We start from the raw sequence: 17,462 nt of genomic DNA on the forward strand, positions 1-17,462 counted from the left end.
GGCATTACAACAATATACATAGACCGTAATCCAACTGCATATATGACTAACAATCCACCTTCAGGATTGCATCCGCGACACCCTCCAGTATTAAGTTGCAAGCAATGGACTATCGCTTTAAATAATGTGTGTAAAGTAAACGATGAAACTACCCTTCAATAGAACACCGATGTTTTCTTCCTAGTAGCAACAACACATCTACAACCGTAGAGAACAAGGTCACTTCCCATGGTTAAATAGAGGTATGAACCCACTATTGAGCATAAATACTCCCTCTTGGAGTCGCTAGCATCTACTTGGCGAGAGCATCTACTAGAAACGGAGAGCATGCAAGATCATAATAACATAATACATAATCTCAACCAAAGCAATCTCTCTATAAATCGGATCCACATCAAACCAACATGTATCAATTACAAATAGATGATCTTGATCATGTTAGGCAGCTCACAAGATCTATACATGAAGCACAACAAGGAGAGGACAACAATCTAGCTACTGCTATGGACCCACGGTCCCGTGGAGGACTACTCACGCATCACCTCGGATGAAGACATGGCGATGTAGAGGCCTCCGGCGGTGATTTCCCTCTCCGGAAGGGTGCCGGGATGGACTGCAGAACCCTCCCGAACTAGGGTTTCAGTTGACGGTGGTGTCGGAACTTTACGTGGATGGAGGCTCGGGTCCCTGCGGTTTTCCCTATACGAGGAATAAATAGGCGGAAGGGCGAAGCAAACGGGGCGACGAGGCGCCAGTACATGGGCCAGGCGCGGCCAGGGGTGGAGCCGCGCCTGCCCTATGTGCTGCCATGTGGCAGCTCTCCTGCGCGTGTCCTTCTGGCTCCGTCTTCGTCCCGAAAAAATAAGACTCTAGGCTTTTGTTTCATCCAATTCCGAGAAACTTTCATGTACAACTTCTCTGAAACACAAAAACAGCAGAAAACAGGAACTGGCACTGCGGCACTGCGTTAATAGGTTAGTCCCATAAAATGCTAAAAAGTGTGGAAAAGTGCACAGAAAACATATAAGAATTGTAACAAAACAAGAATGGAGCATTAAAAATTATAGATACGTTTGGGACGTATCAACATCGGCAAGCTTAACTCCTGCTCGTCCTCAAGTAGGTAAGTGATAAAAAAACAAATAATTTTTGAGGTGACATGTTGTCACACTACTTTGATCAATCTAAGTGTAAAAGCAAACATAGCTAGAATCATAGAATCCTAACATAAGCATGATAGATATAATCAAATAATGAAACTTAATAACCATGCTAAACCATGAATAGTAATCAAACAAAAGAAAATGTATAACGTGCATGGAAAGGAAAGTGATTGTCAAGAGCATAGCATGGATACATAATAAAGTGGTACTCAGCTTGTCCCATAAGTGAAGCAAAACATAAATGCGTGGACACCTTTAAAAGATTATAAGGATGACTAGAAACCAAAAGAGTGAAGAAGCAATACCATAATTATTAATCAATCAATAAAATCTTGGGACCATGCACATAAAACTAAGAATGACAACTATGCTCTCATAAGTGGTGCATAAACTAGAAGGTGGAGACTCAACATAAAAGTAAAAGAAGGTCTCTCTTTGAGAGGCAAGTAAGATCACTCATGTGCTAGAGCTTTTTATTGAAACAACAAGAGTATAAAATGCACTTTTGAGAGGTGGCTGTTCATGTCAACGAGTAGTAAAAAAAGCTATTGTCATCTTCCATACTAAGCAAGTTTGAGAGCGGTTCCGAAATATTTGGGTGAAGCCTCTTTTCATTTATACTACTTATAAAATTGTGACACTCCTCCCAACCTTTGCTTACATATACCATGGCTAACCGAATCCTCGGGTGGCGACCAAGCAATCACAAACCATGGAGGAGTGCCCTTTTCTTATAATTTTCCTATTTTCTTCCCCTATTGGAAGTTGTGGTCAAACCAGCTCTTTTTTATATACTTTTTTATGTGACAAGAAAGATGAAGCTCGCGAGTCTTTGAGTTACTTAACTAGTATGGAAGACGAAAACCACAATTTTAATTTACTTCCTCATGAGCTAAAAGCAATGTCACTAAACGAGGAACTGTTTGAATGTTTTAAAGGTAGCACACGAGCAAACTACTATGGAATGGAAATAAAGTACCACATATAGGTAGATATGGTGGAAACTTTGGCATATTTGGTTTTTGGTGGTTGGATGCATGAATAAAATACTCATACAAATGGAGGCTAGAAAAAGACCGGGTGCGACCAACTAGGAGAGCATAATGGCCATAATCATGCACAACGGCAAAATATATTAATCAAAGTATAAAGTGATACACAAGTTGAAAACTAAATGATCATAGAGGCAAGAATTGACTGGAATGTAGTCATAACATGTTGCAAAACATGTGCCAAGTCGACCCAAATAAAAACATTCGCATGAGAATATATACCACAATATTATGTTTTTCTATTGTATGCTAAAAACAATGCATGAAACCTTCAATGGCACACTAAAAACTCTTAGTATTTGAGACTAATCATAATGAAAACATAATTAACAAGCTCATTGATACGTCCCAAACGTATCTATAATTTCTTATGTTCCATGCTACTTTTATGATGATACTCACATGTTTTATACACATTATATGTCATTATTATGCATTTTCCGGCACTAACCTATTGACGAGATGCTGAAGAGCCAGTTGTTGTTTTCTGCTGTTTTTGGTTTCAGAAATCCTAGTAAGGAAATATTCTCGGAATTGGACGAAATCAACGCCCAGGGTCCTATTTTTGCACGAAGCTTCCAGAAGACCGAAGGAGTCACGAAGTGGGGCCACGAGGCGCCGCCACAACAGGGCGGCGCGGCCAGCAAGGGGCCCGCGCGGCCCTGTTGTGTGGGGGCCCCGTGGCGCCTCTCGACCTGCCCTTCCGCCTACTTAAAGCCTCCGTCGCGAAACCCCCAGTACCGAGAGCCACGATACGGAAAACCTTCCAGAGACGCCGCCGCCGCCAATCCCATCTCGGGGATTCAGGAGATCGCCTCCGGCACCCTGCCGGAGAGGGGAATCATCTCTCGGAGGTCTCTTCATCGCCATGATCGCCTCCGGATCGATGTGCGAGTAGTCCACCCCTGGACTATGGGTCCATAGCAGTAGCTAGATGGTTGTCTTCTCCTCATTGTGCTATCATGTTAGATCTTGTGAGCTGCCTATCATGATCAAGATCATCTATTTGTAATCCTTCATGTTGTGTTTGTTGGGATCCGATGAATATTGAATACTATGTCAAGTTGATTATCAATCTATCATATATGTTATTTATGTTCTTGCATGCTCTCCGTTGCTAGTAGAGGCTCGGCCAAGTTGATACTTGTGACTCCAAGAGGGAGTATTTATGCTCGATAGTGGGTTCATGCCTCCATTAAATGCGGGACAGTGATAGAAAGTTCTAAGGTTGTGGATGTGCTTGTTGCTACTAGGGATAAAACATCGATGCTTTGTCTAAGGATATTTGTGTTGATTACATTACGCACCATACTTAATGCAATTGTCCGTTGTTTACAACTTAATACTTGGAGGGGTTCGGATGATAACTCGAAGGTGGAATTTTTAGGCATAGATGCATGCTTGGATAGCGGTCTATGTACTTTGTCGTAATGCCCCGATTAAATCTCATAGTACTCATCATGATATATGTATGTGCATTGTTATGCCTTCTTTATTTGTCAATTGCCCAAGCTGTAATTTGTTCATCCAACATCTGCTATCTTATGGGAGAGACACCACTAGTGAGCTGTGGACCCCGGTCCTATTCTTTACATCTGAAATACAATCTACTGCAATTGTTCTTTACTTGTTCTTTGCAAACAACCATCATCATCCACACTATACATCTAATCCTTTGTTTACAGCAAGCCGGTGAGATTGACAACCTCACTGTTACGTTGGGGCAAAGTTCTGTGATTGTGTTGTGCAGGTTCCACGTTGGCGCCAGAATCCCTGGTGTTGCGCCGCACTACACTCCTCCGCCATCAACCTTCAACGTGCTTCTTGACTCCTACTGGTTCGATTAAACCTTGGTTTCTTACTGAGGGAAACTTGCCACTGTGCGCATCACACCTTCCTCTTGGGGTTCCCAACGGACGTGTCAACTACACGCATCACTCATCATGAGAATAACATCAAGCAAGATATGCAAAAAAATAACTATGCCACAGTCAAAAAATGCTTCTATTTGCATCACATACACATAATAATTTTTTTTTCATGCTTCCAACGCCAACCAAATGAAACCAAACAACTCTCATATATAAAAAACAAGTAAATTTCCAGAGAGCTATTGAAACTTAAATAAATGTAAAAGTGGAGCGTGTCTCTCTCCAACACAAAATGCATAACAGTGGAGCGTGTCTCACTCCAAAATAAACATGCAAAACAGCGGAGCGTGTCTCACTCCAAAGTAAATATGAAAAGCGGTGGAGCGTGTCTCATTCCAACGTAAACATGAATGATGGGATCCAACTTTATTGAAAGTAAACACACATAAAAAAGTAAATACGCTCCAAGGATAACACATATCACATGAAGGAATAAAAATATAGCGTGTTGAAAATGACTTGGTGTTTTTTGTTGATGAAGAGGTGATGTCTTGGGTGTCCCCAAGCTTGGACGCTTCTACTTCTTGGATATTTCTTGGACGTCCAGGGGACATCCCCAAGCTTGAGCTCTTGTCCATGCTTCATCTTATTGCATTATTCTTCTCTCCCTACACTTGAAAACTTCCTTCACACAAAACTCAACACAATTGATTAGCAATATTAGTGCAAATAAAAATATATCAAACCAGCAAGGCTTCAGTAATGGCATATATCAAACACTCATTTTAACATATGCTACTGTAGCTACTTCATCCCAAAGCTATTTTTCACAAAAGAACTAAAAAAGATGAAGCATAAGACGCAAATGCAAAACATGGCAGAAATATGTCAAAACAGACCATCAAGCAGAGATCGAAATTAAAGAAATAGTTTTGTTGCTCAAATTGAAAAATAATAAACTAACTAAAGTTAGCTAACATACTGGGGCATAAGTACAAAAAATTGCAGCTCAAAATAACGTTCTGGCGATTTTTAAGAAATTTCTTAGTGACCAGCACATAATCTGTTTCAGAATTGCAAATACCTCATACACAGCTTTCTTTCTATTAAAGGCTACTCTTGGCACAAAAAAGAAATAAAAATGATAAGGAGAGGTTATTACAGTAGAAATAACTTCCAAGACTCAACAAACCCAAAATAACAGAAATAAAACATGAGTTGTCTCCCATAAGCGTTTTTCTTTAATGCCTTTGAGCTAGGCGCAGAAAGGGTGCAAATCAAGTATTGTCAAGAGGTGGCTCATCAACACCATAAGTTGTCCTATAAATAGAGTCATAAGGTGACTTCTTTCTTTTTCTAGGGAAGTGTTCCATACCTCTTTTGAGTGGAAATTGATAACGAATTATTCCATTTCTCATATCAATGATAGCACCTGCAGTTGTAAGAAACGGTCTTCCCAAAATAATAGGGCATGACGCATTGCATTCAATATCCAAAACAACAAAATCAACGGGGACATAATTATTATTCACTTGTATAAGAACATTATCAACTCCCCCCAAAGGTTTCTTTGCAGAAACATCAACAAGAAGAACATCCAAATAACATTTTTCTAACGGTGGCAAGTCAAGCATATCATAAACTCTTTTAAGCATAACATAAATACTTGCACCAAGATCACATAAAGCATTACAATCAAATTCTTCTACTCTCATCTTAATAATAGGTTCCCAACCATCTTCTAAATTTTTAGAAATTGATGCCTCATGTTTCAACTTCTCTTCCCGCATTTTCATAATAGCACTAGCAATATGCTTTGTAAGAGCAACATTGTGTTCACTAGCATTGGGAGTTTCAGCGAGCTTTTGCAAGAACTTTATAACTTCAGTAATGGTACAACTTTCAAAATCAAAATCATTGCTCTCAAAAATAAAAGGACAATTATCTCCCACACCTCTAAAATTTTTAGCACGCTTGTCGGGAACAGTTTTAATGGGTTTATACACTTTTCTATGTGGAGTGGGGACTTTTACTACATTTTAGATTTTGCTAGTAGTTGTATGAGGTTTGATAGTATTCAAAGGTTCAGTATTACTACTGGTGGTGATTGTGTAAACCTTGGCTAAATTATTTTCTCTAGCCATCTCATCTTCTCTTTTCCACCTAGCATGCAATTCAACTAACAACCTCATATTGTCATCAATTCTAACTTGAATAGCATTTGCTTGAGAAAAAGTTTTATTCTCAGTATTATCATGAGGAACAAACTTTAATTTAAGAAGATCAACATCAAGAGCAAGGCTATCCACTTTAGAAACAAGAGCATCTATTTTGCTAAACTTTTCCTCCACAGATTTATTAAAAGTAGTTTGTTTACTAATAAAATCTTTGAGCATACCCTCAAGTTCAGAGGGAGCACTCCTATTGCTGTTATAAGAAGTACCATAATAGTTACTAAAACCACTTCCATTGTTGGGAGGATACGGCCTATAATTATTTCTACCAAAATTATTCCTATAGGCATTATTATTAAAATTGTTGCTCTTAATAATATTCACATCTACATTTTCTTCTTGAGCAACCAAAGAGGCCAAAGGAACATTGTTTGGATCCATAGGAGCATTATTATTTGCAAGCGTAGACATAATAGCATCAATCTTATCACTCAAAGTAGAAGTTTCCTCAACAGAATTTACCTTTTTACCTTGTGGAGCTCTCTCGGTATGCCACTCCGAATAATTTACCATCATATTGTCCAGAAGTTTTGTAGCCGCCCCAAGGGTCACAGACATAAAAGTGCCTCCAGCAGCTGAATCCAATAAGTTCCTTGAAGAAAAATTTAGTCCTACATAGAAGGTTTGAATAATCATCCAAGTAGTCAGTTCATGAGTGGGACAATTTTTAACCAAATATTTCATTCTTTCCCAAGCTTGGGCAACATGCTTAGTATCAAATTGTCTAAACTTCATAATATCACTTCTCAAAGATATAATTTTAGCAGGAGGATCTTTGCATTTAACCCAAGAATCAATACTATTTCGAGGCAAAGGTAGCAACCACTCCTTAGCTCTATCTCTTAATGAGAAAGGAAACAATTTCAACTTAATAATATCACCATCTAGATCCTTATATTTTTGCATCTCACATAGCTCAACAAAATTGTTGAGGTGAGAAGCAGCATCATCAGTACTAACACCAGAAAATTGCTCTTTCATAACAAGGTTCAACAAGGCAAGCTTAATCACATAAAAACCTGCTTCAGGAGCAGGTGGAGCAATGGGTGTGCAAATAAAATCATTGTTGTTGGTGCTAGTGAAATCATACAACTTAGTATTCTCAGGAGTAGCCATTTAATGAAAATAATGCAAGCAACATAAATAAAAGCTATACTATTTTTTTTGGATTTTCTATATAAAATGCAAACAAGATAAAAATAAAATATGCAAGCAAAATAATAACAAAGTAAAAGAGTTGACAGTGAGAGACTCCCCTCGCAGAAGAGATGCTTTTCTCCCCGGCAATGGCACTAGAAAGTCTTGCTGGGCGCGGAGTTGATGAAGGAAAATTTATGTGCAACGTTGAGTGGAACCCCAAGAGGAAGGTATGATGAGCACAACAAGAATTTTTCCCTCAGTAAGAAACCAAGGTTTATCGACCAGTGGGAGAAAAACGTTCTCTCCCGAGGTGTTGCGAACCAACTCGTGGCAGGGCGCACTGCCGACGTCAGCAGCAACGTGGAGACCTACACAGAAACAACCAAGTTCTTTGTCCCCAACTTTCAGTGAGGTTGTTAAGCTCACTGGTTTTGCTGAAACAAAGGATTAAACGAACCGTGTGGAAAAAGAATTGTTTGCAGAGAACAGAACAGAAAAATGTTGTAGAAGATTGCTCTTAAAAGAAGAAGGACCGGGGTCCACAGTTCACTAGAGGCGCCTCCCGAATGGAATAAGTATGCTGGGTAAACAAATTACAGATGGGTAATTGACAAACAGAGATTCTACGCTAATAGTTGGTGTAGAATACATGCTATGAAAGTATGCGGACATTACAACAATATACATAGACCGTAATCCAACTGCATATATGACTAATTGTCAACCTTCAGGATTGCATCCGCGACACCCTCCAGTATTAAGTTGCAAGCAACGGACTATCGCTTTAAGCAATGTGTGTAAACTAAACAATGAAACTATCCTTGAATAGAACACCGCTGTTTTTTCTCCCTAGTAGCAACAACACATCTACAACCGTAGGGAACAAGGTCACTTTCCATGGTTAAATAGAGGCATAAACCCACTATCGAGCATAAATAGTCCCTCTTGGAGTCATCCGAGGTGATGCGTGAGTAGTCCTCCACAGGACCATGGGTCCATAGCAGTAGCTAGATGGCTATCCTCTCGGTGTTGTGCTTCATGTATAGATCTTGTGAGCTTCCTAACATGATCAAGATCATCTATTTGTAATTGCTACATGTTGGTTTGATGTGGATCCGATTTATAGAGATATTGCTTTGGTTGAGATTATGTATTATGTTATTATGATCTTGCATGCTCTCCGTTTCTAGTAGATGCTCTGGCCAAGTAGATGCTAGCATTTTAAATTTTAATTTATTTTTTCAAATTCTAAAACCTAAAAATTTGTAAATCTAAAAATTTACTAACCTTTATGGTTAAGTAATAGTAATCTTTATGCAGGAAAGAATTATTAATTTAAATTTTAAAAAATAAAAATTATATAAAATCCTAAATTTTTGGCGAAAACTAAAATACTCATGCTTTCATATTTCCATTTGGAATTTTGAGAATCTAAAAATTGGCTAACCGGGTCAACCCGGGTAGAATCGGATGTAACTTTTTCCCACGATCATTTTGATATATTATACGTTTTTTCCGACGTCGTAGACAAAAGTTAATGCCATTTTACCTTTTTCTAAACTTTTTATGCAAAAAAATTCGAAATTAAAATTTGTTAATTTTCCTAATAGTAGGTTGCGTAACATACAAGAATCTCAAAAGATTTTGTTTTTTTTTTGAATTTTTTTATCATTTTCTTTTGTATTTTACAGAGAAAAAAAGACGATCCGGGGGGGTGTGGGGGGTGGAGGTGCGTGGTGAGCAGGAATAATGAACCAGTACTAAAGGTCTACCCTTTAGTACCGGTTCGTGGTTTTCCGGCTGAGGCCAACACTTTAGCACCGGTTCGTGACACGAACCGGTACTAAAGGTCCCGCACGAACCGGTATTAAAGGTCGCCGGTGGCCTGGACTGTGCAACCGGTACTAATGCACCCTTTAGTACGGTTCATAAAGAAACCGGTACTAAAGGCCTGGACGGAATCCCCTTTTTCTACTAGTGAACCCACGAAGGAACATGTCTCTAGCGCGATCGCAAGACCAAATATGTAGGGCGTCAGTGATCTTCTGCGCCGTACAGAAAGAGCCTTGCATGTGCGAACGGGGGGCTTAAAAGGCCTTTCTGTGCTAGTGATCTTATGTTACATGCATCTTTATTTTAGCCTCATATTGATATGTTGAAAAGGGTGGGTTGAGTATTACTTGTTTTTTGTGGGCTCATAAGAGGCCGATCATCAACCTTGTGTTGATGTGACTTGTTGGATATGAATTAAATTTGGTAGCACACTATCTTTTGAACATATTTTTTCTGAAATAAATATGTTGATATCTGTATTATTTATCTGCGCAATCAAATTTTAAATGCTCCAGATTTACTAGTATCATAAATGACAACTTTTTCTTTGGAAGCTTTCTTATTCATATGTTTGTACTCCAATGCTGTGATCAATTTATAAATGTCCTCATTTATTCGTTTCTTAATATCAAGATTTCTTAAAGGTTTTTTGATATCTTTCATTTGTTTTCAATATTTATCCACGATCATGTTTTAAATGCTCGCCACCAATTATTCTTGATTTCCAAATATGCTTCAAGTTTCTTCATGCTATATATGGAGAGAGCCGAGTCCATAACACAAGGCACGATAGCTACTAGTTCTGTCTTTGTATCTCAATGGAGAAATTTACTCATCAAACAGTGTTGTTTGTTGTGCTACTCATCAAGCAAATCACGAGAGGATATTTTTCTTCTGTGGGTCATCTAGAGACGACACCCTTTGAAATTCACCCAGAATTGATCCAGACAAGTTTGGGCCTTGCATCAAGACATAATTCTACATTCACTTATGTGAGTATTACTATGTATGTCATGCACTTAATTTTTTTAAACTATATACAAATTTTCATTTACATAATGTAAGAATTTGCTAACATTGATGCTTCTGTTTTTTTTTGTCAGTCAGCCCATCATGGGTGGCTTCCTAGAGGTGATATAAGATATTATGGTGTTGAGGCTACACTAGATGTTCATAGCTTCAATTTATATCCTGGACAGTTAAGTGAAGGTGGTGTTTGGGTTATCAGCAGGGGAGATGGAAAACCATCTTCTGTCAACGGAATTCAACTTGGGTGGCATGTAAGTTAAATATGTGTGTGTGTATGTGTGTGTGTGTGTGTGTGTGTGTGTGTGTGTGTGTGTGTGTGTGTGTGTGTGTGTGTGTGTGTGTGTGTGTGTGTATATATGTATATATATATATAGTTCTTCTAATTTGGGCTCAATAATAAACTATATGATTATTCTTTCTATATTTTTTGTTCTCGCCTTTTTTTAGGTCCATAGCCTACATACATACTATTTGGGGCCTTTTATCTCCAAAAACTGTACATAAACCTCATACATCTGAGATTTAGTTTAAGAATTTTTTGTGAGGTAATGTTATGAATAAAATTGTGTAACTACCAAATGATATTTATTAAAACAAATGATTATCTTAGAATAAATTAGTCCTCCATCAGTTTATAGTAGTTACTATTAATTTGTGTGCGACATCACTATTAACACTTTATAACAATCTTCAACAGATTCATCCAGGCTTGTACAAGGATTCTCATACTCATTTTTATGTCGCATGGGGTGTAAGTTCCTTTTTGCAAAGTCAAACCTCTATGATATTAAAATATGTGTGTTCCAAGTAATACTACTAGAGGTGGTATCTCAAAGTGCTTAATCATTTATGAATATGAATTTTATATTTTATTTACAATAACTAAAAAGTAATGTGCACCTCTAATACATTTGATATGATATCGAAGACTTTCATATGTTGATTAGCATCATCGGGTAGCTTAGAACAATAATCGTCACATTTTATATTGAAGGTTATTAATGCCATGTAAACTATTACCTTGGGCATTACACACTATGAATATCATAATAAAAGCACATGTAGAAGTTCGGTAAAATTCTTAAAAAACTTAACGAGATTTTTCGTTGCAATGGCAGATTGGTGGATCTCCAGGCAAGGGCTGCTTTAACATGGTTTGCCCGGGATTTCAAAAGACATCAATAAATAGTGCTCCAGGTGATGTCATCCATGGAAATAAACCAACCATCACAATAAGGATATTCAAGGTACAATATTAATTCTGAAATGAACTAGATTATTTAATTGTGATTGCTTATAGCTGCAATTACTATTTAGGGATTATGCATATCATTATCTATTACTTTGTTGATTTCATTAGTTGTTCCCGTTAACGTTCTTGATGCCCTATTGCCGCATACATGCATGTTCTTTTGCAAAGCACTTGGAATTTAGAACTTATGTAAATGTGACAAGGATGTGGATTGTTAGTGTAGTTCTGTATGAAGTGATTTTGATGTGCATATTTGACCCGCTGTATGGCGGTGTCTGGTTGTTCTAATTTTTGGCAACTTGCTCCTTTTCTTATAAGCCAAAAAATGCATCGAAATGGGTGTTTTTTTACCATTGCTTTTTAATTGATATTGTTTTTATATTTTGTATATGGCCAGGTTTTAATGCTTTCCACCAATTATTCTAGATTCCAAATATGCTCAAAGTTTCTTCTCACTATATATTTACAGAGTTGAACATATGTATAGCACAAATATAAATTTAATTGAAAATCATATTCAAATTATTTTGAATGTATTTGAAATCATCGCTCTAGAACCATGGACTCTAGGAGCCCTCTTTACATATATAGGAAAATGATTATATACTTCTAGAGTATGGACTCCCACTTATCATGTAATGCGTAGAGATAATAGTTATACTTCTTTATTTTTTAATATTATTATTAAATGACGATCTTATGCCAATAGATACATGTATTTTTTGCCCATGCATGCAGGACAAATTTTCTGGTGATTGGCATGTATATTATGGATTGAACAGTTCCCCTAAAAAAGTGGGTTATTTTCCAAGCTCCTTACTTCCAGGAATGATAGATAAACCAGTGGAGCTTAGATTTGGTGGATGTGTATTTCACGAGAAACCGGCACCAAGTCCGCCCATGGGAAATGGCTATATTCCGTCAGGCCATACCGCAGCATCCGTCAGTAGTATCAAGCTTATCGACGCTGATGGTATGTACCATGCCGTCAATGAAGATCTGCCCTTTTACGTCAGCCGTCAAGAATGTTATCCTATTTCTGAAATTGACAATGGCCGTTTTTTTTACGGGGGTCCTGGTTGTTTTGATTGAGTGGCCATATACCTGACATGTACTCAAACAACCACCTTAGCTCTTTTTTTTCTAAATTTAAATAATAAGTCATATTGTGTATCTCTCCAAATGTTTTGATGTAAATCCTTCTTTTTTGTGGGAACAATGGAAATCCTTAAGATTTGACGTGATCCAAGGTGCGTAGGCATATAGATTTATGGTGGCGCATGTTATGCAAGGCATCCGATGTGAGTTGGAACACTCTTTTTGTACATGGTGTGAGGTGAAACTCGATGAGGCTTCAATAGTTCAGTCGGTTTATGAACGCAGTATTTTCATGCGTACCTCTCACATACTTTACACACAAAAATTACTTCCAATAGTTGGTGAAATCATTTCTACAACTACAACCTCACACTTCAATAAAAATGCACAATCAACATTGTTATTCTTCTCTTTATTCCCGGTTCAAGAATATTCCAATGTTATTCGTGAATATTTTTATTGTTCTAACTAGCAAAAATGGCCATGTGTTGCACGGGGAGAAAAAACGATGACATGAGACTTAGTTGTCTAAACATAATCAGTACAATTGTGGATATCAGAATTAAGATTTCCATAGTTTAATCGTAATATATACCAGCCATTTGTAAACAACTATATTAAGGAACTTCGTACTTACCACCCTACAAAATATAGCAGACATACCGATGTTGGCAGGTGACACACGCATCATACCCGCATGCCAAGACTGCCAATCTTATCCAATATACGAAAAGGGCCATAGTATTTAGAAATCAGCTTCAGTGAATTTAAGATTCCAAAAGCAGTCAGGCGATATGGTTGGAGCTTTAAGTAAATCATGTCTCCCACAGAAAATGATCTTTCACTTCTCTGCTTGTCAGCATATTTCTTCATGCGAGATTGAGCTTGGGCCAAATTGTCCTTTAACCTTGACAGTAAAGCTTGCTTTTCTTGTAAGAACTTGCTTGCATCAGCATCAATTGGTCCAGGTAGGGCTACTTCACTTAACATGGGTGGTGGGTACCCATACAGTGCGTGAAAAGGAGTTTTTTTAGTGAAGTGTGGAACGAAGTGTTATACCACTACTCAGCCATGGGTAGCCAAGAAGCCCACTTCCTTGGTTGCTGAAAAACCATGCAACGCAAGTAATTTTCCACACACTGATTCACACGGCAATCCATTCCACTTAAAAACATTATCCATGAAAACATGAGAGACTGATTGTACTGTATAAGGGTGAGCAAGGGGAATGAAATGAGAATATTTAGTGAACCACCAACAATATGACTTCTTTGCCCCATGATTTGGGAAGACCCTCAAAGAAATCCAGGGAGATGTCAGTCCAAGCAGAAGAAGGAGTCAAAAGCCAACTTGATCTCAGCCTCGATATCCAACACGTATATTTTACCAACATCAGGATTTGTCCTTAAAATGAGATCGATAAGAACTGATGATCAGAATCCGACAAAGTAGAATGGAAGAACAAAGGAAGGAAGTCAGGTAGCTTAGAGCAAGACAAAGGCAGAATAACAGCCTTAAAGTGGGGGGCCAGAAACTCTCTCACTCAAACTGGCATTTTCAAATGCTACCCGCCCTTCCCCTATTTCTGCATTTCATTCTTCTATTCCTTCTGCTTGCTTTTCTAGTTAAGCTGCTCATAAACTAGATCCATAAAAATCACTCAGCTATGTCTTCTTTCTATAATTGGTCTCTAAGTCCAAGTAATCGATAAAGTCTAATCCTCTTCCCAGCTCCGCCACCTCCTTTCTACCGAGTATGCTCTACTTGAAAGAACATATTTCTCAATAAATAAGTGCATTACTATATTCACAGCTACAAACTAAGCCTAATTTAAAATATGTCATATGTATCACTTTGATGTTGTGGGATCACTGGCTTCTTGCTCAACGGATTTCGCTTCTGCACTTGACTTGAGAAGGGCGAAGCCTTCATGACCGGTACCGGTATCTGTTCAAGAAGTCAGTACTTATGCGGCACTGAACAAAGGGTGAGATCGATGAAATGCAATACATGTTTGAATATTTCCTATCTTCTTCCAGCCATCAAACTTGTTCAATTCGTTTTCTTGAGATCTGTGGAATAGTGATATCATACTTGAATCCACATTCCCAGTATTTGAGGAAGAAGTAGAATCTTAGTCAAGTAGAATTTCTAAGTTGGGAATTTTATATCGACTAAATCAAGAAACTCGATTTCACTATGATATGACCACTGAACCCTTTGATGCAACATTTCTTGTTTCCAGAAGATCTCGGATGGTTTCTGAAGCTTCCATAATAAGGTCACCAATTTCCAAAATGAATCGTAAACTATAGCCACATTTTCCCTTGACTGTTCTTGCACAAAACACTCATACACACAGGCATAGAGAGGAACGGGAGAGCTCACAACACAGGTCGCTCTAAACTCAACCCGTGTCATGAACCCTAGCCACATTGACCCCTTTTCCGTTCTCCAAATCAAGCACTACGCATACACAAAATCAGAGGATTGGGAGGAAAAAATCACACAAGAGAGGGAGGGCAAGCTCACCGCAACAAACTGGTCGATGGATGGGCCGCCGGACCTTCAAGACACGCAGGCGATCTTGGGGAGGATGAGCAGACTGCGGACGAACTTAGGGACGAATCTAGCTCGGGTTCTGGGGAGCAGGACTAGGCAAGCTCGGTCGGGCGACACGGGCGAGGGAGGACGAATGAAGTTCGCCGGCGAGGGCTGCGCGGAGCAGGCGGCGCGGGCGAGGGCCTGGTGGCCGGCGTGGTGGCCTGAGCTGCGCGGTGCGGTTGCGGACGACGGCGCGGGAGGCACGGGCGAGGCGCCAGAGATGGGGAAGGAAGCGAGGACCGCGGGTTATGTCGGGAAATGGTGGAGGGCATTTCTGAAAATATGCCGTTGCGACATTTTCCGACTTGTGCCGACTTGTGCCAACTTTTGCACGTACAGTACGTCTTTTGCATCAAGTCCGCCATCATGACGCGCCAAATTTCGCTCAAGTTACATTGTTACCTGAAGCGTCGCCTCTCCTATATAAACACCACAAGAGCACACACAAAACATAGCAAACCTGAAGCACACAGCAGTAGCAAGCCATGGCCAGCGCAATGTTGCTCCCTGTGATCCTTTCCTTCCTCGTCTTGCCCTTCTCCGCCATGGCCCTAACTCAGGACTTCTGCGTCGCCGACCTGCCCCGTGGCGACACGCCGGCGGGATACCCATGCAAGGCCCACGTCAGTGCCGACGACTTCTGCTACAATGGCCTTGCCCTCGCCGGCAACACCAACAACGTCTTCAGGGCCACTGTCACGCCGGCCACCGTCAGTCAGTTCCCCGGGGTCAACGGCCTGGGCATCTCAGCCGCCAGGGTCGATATAGCCGTGGGAGGCGCCGTACCGCTGCACACCCACCCGGCCGCCACCGAGCTCATCTTCGTTACGCAGGGCACCATCGTCGCCGCATTCATCAGCTCCGACTCCAACACCGTCTACAGCAAGACGCTCCACAAGGGCGACATCATGGTCTTCCCCCAAGGCCTGCTCCACTACCAGTACAACATTGGCGTCACGCCCGCCGTCTTGCTCGTCGCCTTCAGCGGTCCCAACCCCGGTCTGCAGATCACCGTCTTGGCGCTCTTCGCCAACAACATTCCCTCCGACGTCCTCCCGAAGCTGACCTTCTTGGACGCCATGCAGATCATGAAGTATAAGTCCATGTTCAATGGCACCGCATAATTATTACCATGTTTTCATAAAGGTTACTAAATATCTACCTGGTGCGCATGGAATTATTAATAAATTGATTCTGTGCATGCGCATGGCATGCATATGAATTCTTCAATCATCCTTTCAAAGTTGCGCTTCATTCCTCCTCGTGTTGATTTTATTTCAGACAATGGCTCAATAATTTCCTTACCTGCAATTCTAATTTATCGTAACGACAACACTAGTTGTTTTGTTGGTGAAGGCTCCATTCGGCAAGGCAATTCGTGGAGTGGATTAATGATAAGATAGCTTTTCAGATATTCATCCCCATATGTTTATTGTTTTTTACATAATAGAAGAGAGAACCTCCCTCGACCACATAGCTCATCATTATTATGACAAAGTTTAGGTTCAACTTGGCTGCAACAAAATTTAAAAAATGCCAAGCAAAAATACGCTGAGAACTCAGGCATTACAAATTAAGATTACTGCTAAATCGTCACTCATGTTGAAATAAAAAAATCCCATGTAACTTGATCCAACATCCAACGGAGGCCTCCGGAAGCGCCAGTGCATAGCGGACGGATAAAGCGTGATGAGAATGTTAAGAGGGGTCGTGGTAGACCAAACTTGACATGGGAGGAGTCCGTTAAGAGAGATCTAAAGGTTTGAAATATCGACAAAGATTTAGCCATGGATAGGGCTGCGTGGAAGTTAGCTATCCACGTTCCGGAACCATGACTTGGCTTCGAGATCTTATGGGTTTCAACTCTAGCCTACCCAAACTTATTTGGGACTGAAAGGCTTGGTTATTGTTGTTGTTGTTGTTGTTGTTGTTGTTGTTGTAACTTGATCCAACATGTTGCTAGCCTACATCATGTACTGCTCATGATGGTCAAGTCACAACAACATTTAGCGTGATCATGGTGAGAGAGACAGAGGAAAACTTCTTTCGTACTTTCTAGCTTGGCTTCGATTCCCGCCCCCTCGAAAGGGGCTGTCCGACGACGTTGCGGCTCCGTAAAAAGGTTGTAAGGAACAGGTGCACAACATGATGTATCCCAAATACATCATTTTCTTCAGTAATAGAAC

At 39.8% G+C, this 17,462-nt stretch overlaps 2 protein-coding genes across 2 annotated transcripts in view; both read left to right on the forward strand.

Annotated features, from left to right (window-relative positions):
* Positions 1-12,666, forward strand: part of LOC124646837 — a 35,637-nt gene extending 22,971 nt beyond the window's left edge. Inside the window, exons 4-7 of the mRNA XM_047186887.1 lie at positions 10,397-10,573; positions 11,020-11,073; positions 11,441-11,569; positions 12,313-12,666. Coding sequence (XP_047042843.1) covers positions 10,397-10,573; positions 11,020-11,073; positions 11,441-11,569; positions 12,313-12,666 — 714 coding nt within the window. The remainder of the gene's footprint in view (positions 1-10,396; positions 10,574-11,019; positions 11,074-11,440; positions 11,570-12,312) is intronic.
* Positions 12,667-15,747: 3,081 nt separating this feature from the next.
* On the forward strand, positions 15,748-16,400 carry LOC124646838 (germin-like protein 8-14). The gene has a single exon (XM_047186888.1). It carries the CDS (start codon positions 15,762-15,764, stop codon positions 16,398-16,400), a length of 639 nt encoding a protein of 212 aa, XP_047042844.1. The 5' UTR covers positions 15,748-15,761.
* The last annotated feature ends 1,062 nt before the right edge of the window (positions 16,401-17,462 follow it).

The sequence above is a fragment of the Lolium rigidum genome, chromosome 4, assembly GCF_022539505.1.
Source record: "Lolium rigidum isolate FL_2022 chromosome 4, APGP_CSIRO_Lrig_0.1, whole genome shotgun sequence".
Taxonomy (NCBI): Eukaryota; Viridiplantae; Streptophyta; class Magnoliopsida; order Poales; family Poaceae; genus Lolium; species Lolium rigidum.